The sequence below is a fragment of the Spinacia oleracea genome, chromosome 2 (genome assembly GCF_020520425.1).
Source record: "Spinacia oleracea cultivar Varoflay chromosome 2, BTI_SOV_V1, whole genome shotgun sequence".
NCBI lineage: Eukaryota > Viridiplantae > Streptophyta > Magnoliopsida > Caryophyllales > Amaranthaceae > Spinacia > Spinacia oleracea.
Genome location: NC_079488.1, coordinates 112089389 through 112098015, shown reverse-complemented (window position 1 = coordinate 112098015; position 8627 = coordinate 112089389). Strand labels below are relative to the sequence as shown.

The following is an 8627-nucleotide window of genomic DNA, read 5'->3' as shown; positions in this document are numbered from 1 at the left end:
GGGGTCAATCCTATTTTAGAAGTGTAACAACTAATCTGGGACGGACGAAAAAGGAAAGTGTAACAACTAATCTGAGACGGACGGAGTAGTTTGAGAGTGGGGAGATGATAAGGAAAACTCTCCCTCAAAGTGACCTTAGTGGAGATTGAACCTCCGATTTTTTTGGTTGGAAGATGAAATCTTTTCCATTATCCCAGGGCATTGTTTGGTGCATCACGTTTATATATTTAGAAAATTACTTATATAGTTATATGTATGCTGAAAAGTTTTTTAGCACTTCTCGCTATCGCGATTATACGATTAAATTGAAACATGGGTAATTATTGTATACTACGCGAAAAATTATGTCCTCCTCGTTAATGGTGTACTTCCTCCGTTTTTTTTAACTACAACATAGTTAAAAGGGTGATGATAAATGTCGCAAGTTGTGACAAAATTTAGTTGTCGCAATCTTACATGTGTACTACCAATGCAATATTTTTACAATAAAAATAAGTAAATAAAGTATTCGATATAAATAAGGAAACAAATTAGAATATTAAGATTTTCCTACATTTTTTTTCAAACATGTATAATAGGATGTCATGTCATCATTGTGACACTACTTAAAGGTCGCATGTTGCGACCTTTATCATTTTCGTAATTAAAATTCGTTTATTAAGAATTGAGTGCAAAATGTACACATGGGTCGATAAAGTGGTTTCATGAACAGGGAGATAGAAAGAGCAGGTGGACAAAAAGAACCATTTAAGATAAAAAATAATCTCAAAGAGACACATTAAAATAAAAACAATGAGGCAAACAAAAAGAGACAGATAAAGTACAATTTTTTTTAAAAAAAAACAAAAAAAACTCGATCCATACATCAAATAAATTCAGAAGATTTCACATTATAACCTACACAAGCTACAAACACAAAAGTCACAACTAACAAATGATGAACTAGTTGATTAATAATCCCTTAATAATCATTTAATCAACTTTAACCATACATCCATTAATTAAATTCACATTATTTCAAATATACTTATATATTTAACTCTGTAAAATCCTGATCACGTGCAAGCTGATGAAGAAACAATAGCCTGTTGTTTTTTTAACTAAGGACTGGTATATTACTGTAGTAGTACTGTATCTCTCGGAACCTTCAACTTATTTTTCTGAGCTTTTTTTTCTCTTATAAAAAAGCTGCCAAACACAAAAAAGCTATCCACCATTTTTCTTTGTGTAATTTTTGGCTCTTTTCTTTGTCGTTCATCTCTTTCCTTTTAGCTTTTTCGCTTCCCTTCTTCTTTTCTCCTTTTCAACCCTCCTTTTCCATTTTAATCATCATTATTAATCATTGATTAAATATAAATTAAATAATTTTTTGCTAATTATGGCATTAGAAGCTGTGGTCTTCTCACAAGACCCACTAATTACTTCTTGTTCTACTAGTAGTAATAATAATAATAATTACTTTGGAATGAACTATGATTTTTCAAATTATTATTCTTCCAAATTATTACTAGATGAAGATAGCCTTAAACAACAACACTTAAATGTTGGGTTATATGATATCAACGAAAATCTTTACGATTTCTCGGATTCGATAATTCTTGAAAATAATGTTCATCAATGGAGTCATCCCCCTCACCAACACCAACACCAACAACAATATGTTCCTCCTTGTTATTCTTCCCCGGAGGATCATTTATACTTATCTCCGCCGCCGCCTGCGGTGGATGAGACCGCCGTTATAGGTGGGACACGGCGGAAGAGGCGGCGGCGGAGTTGTAAAGACAAGGAGGAAGTAGAGCATCAAAGGATGACTCACATTGCTGTGGAGCGAAATAGGCGGAAACAGATGAATGAGTATCTTGCTGTTATTAGGTCCTTAATGCCTCCTTCCTATGTTCAAAGGGTATGTATGTTTATTTTTCACTACTATTCTGATTTTCTTTCCTTTTTTTTCTTGATTAATTCTTATCAATATCATTGATTTTTCTTGTTTAATTGTTAAATTATAACGTAGTTTTTGACAAATTAATTTTATAAGGTATTTCGTAATTTTTGACAAATTTACCTTATTCTTAATAAAGTGATTTTCTGTTCCATAATGTCCCATGTATATATTCACATGCTTAAAGTTTAAATTTTTTGACAGTACGTACTCAATAGTATTAATCATAGCAAAAATATTAACTCGTGAGATCTCATTAAATTATTTTTTTCAATATAAATTGTTGTAAATATCAAATTTTTATAATTTTTATTAGTAAGAAAATTTCTACTAATGGTCAAAGTAGTGTTGCACTAATTACCATAGTAAAAATGGTGAAAATTATAAAGACTAGCTTAAAAAACATAAAGTTAATTTTCATCTCTATTCCTCACAATGTAAAATAAATTATTTAATCCAAAAGTATTCATGATTTTTTTGTACGAGTAAGATCTACTTTTTTCCCCGCAAAATTACAATCATTGACATGAAACCATAGACATGATGAAACCTTTAATGTCCAAGTTCACTTCAATTTAATTATATAGACAAGTTCATGTTATTGGTTGTATTATGTAAATGAATGTAATTAGACAACTTTCTTTTAACTAAACGAAAATGATAAAGGTCGCAACATGCGACCTTTAAGCCGTGTCACAATTATGACATGGAATGCTTATGTGTCATGATTTAAATTGGAAACTAAAATATTTAACTTTTTTAACCTATTATACATGTTTCAAAAAAAAGTAGGGAAATCTTAATATTCTAATTTGTTTCCTTTTTTATCTCGAATACCTTATTTACATATTTTCATAGTAAAAATATTGTATTGATAGTAAAAATAATCTGATGACGCATACCCTACGTGGCGTCTATGTGTACCAATTAAATTCCGACACTTAAGATTGCGACAACTAAATGTTGTCGCAACTTGCGACCTTTATCATCACCCTTAACTAAAATGTAATCCCCTTTTTTACTTTTTTTTGTTTTTTATACATTTTTTACTATTTCAAATTTTGTGGTTTTTATTTTACTAATTGTATTAAAATTATAGGGAGACCAAGCATCAATAGTAGGAGGAGCAATAAACTATGTGAAAGAACTAGAACAACTATTACAATCAATGGAGGCACAAAAAAGATCACACAAACACCCCCGCCGCCACGACCACCACCACCAACAACCAACATCACCACCCGAAGGCGGCGGCGGCAACATCAAAAACATCAATACTCAAAAATCAGATTCTTCTTCAGATACAACACCACCATTTGCTGATTTCTTTAGCTTCCCTCAGTACTCAACCCGGTCAAACCCGAACTCACCCGGGTCCGGGTCAGGGTCCATGTCCGGGTTTGGAAGCGTAAACTCAGTGAGTAGCAGCAACACGAACTCGGGTGTGGGTGATATTGAGGTGACAATGGTGGAAAGCCATGCAAACGTGAAGATATTAGCAAAGAAACAAAGAAAGCAATTAGTTAAATTAATTGCTGGATTTCAGGGTCTTCGATTAAATGTTCTTCATCTCAACGTCACTACTGTTGACTCTTTCGTTCTTTACTCTTTAAGTCTCAAGGTACGTACATACGTTTCCTCTTTACCTTAATTCATGTTTGTCCAATTTTTTTTATATTTTTTTTTCTCATTTAGAAACTAAAATAATTCAATCAATTTAGAAGAAATAATAATATATAAATAAAACATAATCCGATAAGCCTATACGGCTTTGGTTCTCTTTTAATTGTAACGTTTTTATTTTGAGCCGTACTTCGTATCTTTTTAGTTGTAACATTTTTTATTTTGGGAAACTTACCCATTCAAACTTACCAAATTACCCTCATCTATATTCAATAATCCATATTTTTTCCTAATTATATCTAAAATTGTTAATATAATTTCATACTTAAATAACTGAAGTGAACAGTAAAGGTTGCAACTTATTTTCTTTATTTGAAGTTATCATACAAGTAATTTATTTTAGTTGTAAATTATACTCGAATACCTATGATTTTTTCTGCACTTAACTTATTTGTACAGGGTACTTGAATAACCACTTGGAACACTACAAAAAAATGTACCATTGATTGACGGGAAAAATCAATGACGTCATAAAAGGGGACGTCGTTAATGAAAAATCCCGTCGTTAATCCATCTTAAAATACATTTGCGACGGTTGTTCCTGTATTTGTTTGGTTGTTAGCCCCGTTGTAAAAGATTTTTGCGACAGAATTTTTAACCCGTTGTAATTAAATTATCGTTAAAGATACAAATTTACAAATTTTGCGGTGGAAGTTGTTTAAAAAATGAAAATTTCCCCCCAAAAGAAGTATTTACAATAATATTAATCAAACAAAAATGTAGCGGAAGCATAATACATATAATAATTTAAATAATGGTTAAAAAATTTGAAACAACACAAGCCATGGGTAGGAGACAAATCTATACGACAAAAATTACGACAAAATATATATTGGGGACCGTGTGTGTTATTTTTATGCTTAACTGGCTCTTTAGAATCCCTATTTTTTAAAAATCTTTTTAGTGTTTGATTCCTTTTTTTTTTTTTGGTGTACCATCCGGTTCACCCTTAGGGCTAATCCGGATTCGGGGCGAGTTCTGAGTGGATAGGTTCCATTCCCCTCCCAATTGTTGTTGCGGGGGATCGAACACAGGTCCTCCCTACCAAGTTCAGCCTCAATCACCAGTGAACCAACAGTCAATTGGTAGTGTTTGATTCCTTTCTCATATTACGTATGAAGTGGAATATGTTATACTGGATTGGGTCCCGTTTAAGTTAATTAGGTCATTTGGTTCAAATAATTTGTTGATTATATACAATATGAATAGCTTATTGCAATAAAATCCATGCAAAGTAAATATAGAAAAGCCAAAAACACAATACAAGAAATTGTACCATTAACAACGGAAAATTCCGTCACCAAAGACCAATAAACGTTGAATAATGATGGGATATCCTGTCGCGAACTCGTCATAAAAGGGGTTGTCGTTAATGAAAAATCCCGTCGTTAAAGACATTTGCGACGGTTGTTCCCGTCTTTGTTTGGTTTAGCCCTGTCGCAAAAGACTTTTGCAACGAGATTTTTTACCCGTTGTTATTAGGTTATCATTAAAGATACAAATTCTTGTAGTGTTGGAAGATGTGAGCTTGTATTTTTCCGAGTTAATTAGGTCATTTGGTTCAAATAATTTGTTGATTAAATACAATATGAATAGATTATGCAATAAAAACTATGTAAAAGTAAATATAGAAAAGCCAAAAACAAGTACTACAAATTTGCTCCAATTAAGCATTTTTCTTTTTGGTTAAAAACCAACTTTTTAGCCCAATGGAAGAAATAATTCCCAAGCAAAACTTTTTGAGAATTTGATCACATTAATAAGTTAAAATCCAAAAAAACAATACAAAAAAAGTTGGCTTAAAGTATTTTGCCAAAACTAGCCTAAAGTTGGATAGAAGATTTGGATTCACTTAATTCATTGCTTTTTCCTAGTCCCTATATTCCCATTACGTAATAAAGCCGTATCATTATATTCACACTGTTTAATTAATGATATTGATTTTCTAATCAAATTATAATTCAATTTTGTTATATAGGTGGAGGAAGGATGTCAATTGAATTCAGTGGATGATATCGCTTCTGCTGCTAATCATATCTTAGGGCAAATTCAAGAGGAAGCTGCATCAGATCATTTACTTCAATAATAAAAGTTTAATTTTATCATATGCATAATTTACGCGCGGCACTTGCAATAATCTGTATTAGTAGCACTAATTACGATTATAATTTTTATATGATCCTACTAATATCACACATTTTCATAACACTGAAATCCTTAGCTTCTTAATTACTGTTAAATTACTCCTTTTTAAAAATTTCTAAGTAGAATATTTAAATTCATGATGAATGTATAAAAAGGCACAATAATTTTCATGTGAATTATATTGTCAAATCAAACAAACAATGTATGTGTGTGTACATAATTTTCAGGGTCAAAAATATTCTGCAGTTTGATCATTCAGGTCATTTGTCTCTATCTCGATCGTTATCTACCTGTGAGCATATAATGTATTGTTAATAAATCGAGTTATACAGTTTTTACTTGCACTTGCGCAGTATATGCATGCAATCATCCAAGTCTTTTCCAATTATTGGACTTGTTCCTAAATAATAATAATAATTAAAAAAAAAACTAATAAGTTTGTTCCTAAATAATAAAAAAAAAAAAAAAACTTATAATTTTTTTATAGGATCATACATCAACTTTAGTGGTGCAACCAATACATTTCAAGTAGGGTTTTTTTGACCTCAATCACTACAAGAAAACCGTGATTTAGCGACTGAATTTTCCGACTGTAAGAAAAGTAGTCGGTAAAATACAATTTTACCGACTAATAAAATGGAGTTAATATTATTTTTTACCGACTAAAATTAAGTGGTCGGTAATTTACGACCACTTTGCAGGTAAACTACAACTACTTAATAGTCGTGAATTAAGTCGACCAAAACTAATATTCGAAAAAACTTACCAACTACTTTTACCGACTACCATTAGCTAAAAAATATTGCATAATTTTAATTATTTTTCACTAATTCATACGTAGTACATAGTATTAAAAAGTACTCCGTACTTATTTTGATTATATTTTTAATAGTGATCACACTTAGTACAGAGTATAATTTATACATCTTCCACTGATTGACTTGACAAGCTAGGTTGCACCGAGGAAGTCCAAATACATGCCTGGCATGTATTTGCAAAAACATGCCAACCCCAAATAAAAAGATAAATGTAAATGTTAAATATTTTTGGGGGGAAATGTATAACGGAATTGTAAATTTGTAAAACGAGGTGGTGATTTGGCATTGCTGAGTTGGTATTGGTATTACAAAAATGGTACTAAACTTTTTTTAAATGGTACTCGTTTTGTACTAAATTTTATAAAGTGGTATTAATATCACAAAAATGGTGCTAAATATTTTAAAATGGTATTCATAGGATCCAAGTTGGCAAACGGGGTTGACTATTCAACAATTTCAAAATGGCTGGGAAATTACAAATAAGCCCATGGCATGTATTTCATAATACATGCCTGCCTGCGATTTTGACGCCCTCGGGTTGCACCATATATAAGTAGAGCTTTACTGCTAGACAATAATTTTAGTTTAAGACAGAGAACAACATGATAGACTGATATGGTAAGAATTTAACGTGATCATATGACTCTATATTATGAAGATAGTTGTGGATCGGGCTGTCTCAAGGCCCGTCCCAAAATGAAAAATCCCAATCAATCTGTCACGAGCACGAAGTCATGGGCCGTGGGTCAGACTTGAACCGCTTTTTTTAGAAAAAGAAACTCGAAATGATATGGCATGTCGACATGTACCAGCGCGAGATGAGGAGACATGTGTCCAATGGGTTAATCCGAATAAGAAAATCAGAATTTGACAACGTTGATTATATGTGGTTCGTAGTACGTAGTCCTATTACTCTTCACTCTTGCCCTAGCTAGTAACTTCAGCAATAAATGGACTTGTTTCGATATATATGCATCATATGTTTGGACAACATTTAATTTACTCCCCTAGCGTTTGGAAATAAAGACCACAAATTCTTATTTACAAGGGTTGTACAATAATTATTGTACACCGGAGTAAAAGTTAACTCAAAATGCTTAAAAGTTGGGCTTATATATGTAAAAGTTATGTATTTTTTAGTGATAAATGTTTTCATTTTAATAAAACTTATTTCATCAAAATCACTAATAAGGTATAAAATTAATCATTTAATCCTTTAAAATGTTTATCTATCAACATTTTTTTTACTAATATAAAAGTTAATCAAAACTAGGTTAAAGTTACAAAAAAAATGGATTAAAGTTATTTTGGTGTACAATAAATTTATTGTACACCTGTTGCGCTCAAGACCTTTTGAATAAAGACTCCAATAATTGTCAAGGTTAATACTATAACTAGGGATTGGACCCCATTTAGATTTTATGCTAATGCAAAATGGGTCTCATCTTTGGCCCGACAGTCCGGCTTTTTGTGTCATGCATGAATTCACGTTAAAATAATTACTGTTCCACAATAATTTACTTACATGACTGTTGATTACGGAATAACATTTAACACAAGGTAAATAAGAATATCGACTAAGGTAAGATATTTAAATAGGTACGTTCTTTTTTTGTGTGTGTATGTTTAGATTTATTTATGTATTTTTACAGGCAAGAAGAAATCCGGCCTCTTGGCTGCCCTCGCACAGGGCCCTCACTTAGAGGTCCATTAAAAGTCTTCCTCTAGGTTAAGTATATCACAACAAGAAATTGTACCATAACAATGGGAAATCCCGTCGCTGAAGGCCAATAATCGTTGATTAACGACGGAATTTTCTGTCGCGAACCCGTCATAAGAAGGATAGTCATTAATGGAAAATTCCGTCGTTAACCCGTCGTAAAAGACATATGCGACGGTTATTTCCGTGTTTTTTTGGTTGTTAGCACCGTCGCAAAAGGGATTTTTGACTCGTCGTTATTAGGTTGTCATTAAAGATACAAATTCTTTTAGTGTATGGACCGGAGCGTCAGATACCATACTTCGTACTATGTATACGT

The 8627-nt window shown here is 31.9% G+C and overlaps 1 protein-coding gene across 2 annotated transcripts; it reads left to right on the top strand.

The window, feature by feature from the left end:
• The first annotated feature begins 904 nt into the window (after positions 1 to 904).
• On the top strand, positions 905 to 6043 carry LOC110800125 (transcription factor bHLH94). 2 transcript variants are annotated; one of them, XR_008928525.1, is made up of 4 exons: positions 1203 to 1903; positions 3042 to 3563; positions 4579 to 4710; positions 5604 to 6043. XR_008928525.1 is itself a non-coding variant. In XM_022005701.2 (3 exons), the coding sequence occupies exons 1-3, from the start codon at positions 1379 to 1381 to the stop codon at positions 5709 to 5711; spliced, it is 1155 nt and encodes a 384-aa protein (XP_021861393.1). In that variant the 5' UTR covers positions 905 to 1378; the 3' UTR covers positions 5712 to 6043. The 2 variants fall into 2 exon arrangements, 1 of the variants encoding a protein (XP_021861393.1); XM_022005701.2 differs by lacking the exon at positions 4579 to 4710 and having other exon boundaries at positions 905 to 1903.
• The last annotated feature ends 2584 nt before the right edge of the window (positions 6044 to 8627 follow it).

Coding starts and splice junctions, on each gene's coding strand:
- LOC110800125 (XM_022005701.2), top strand. CDS start 1,379: ATGGCATTAGAAGCTGTGGTCTTCTCACAAGACCCACTAATTACTTCT. Junction 1,904..3,041: donor CTCCTTCCTATGTTCAAAGG/GTATGTATGTTT, acceptor TTAAAATTATAG/GGAGACCAAGCATCAATAGT. Junction 3,564..5,603: donor TTTACTCTTTAAGTCTCAAG/GTACGTACATAC, acceptor TTTGTTATATAG/GTGGAGGAAGGATGTCAATT.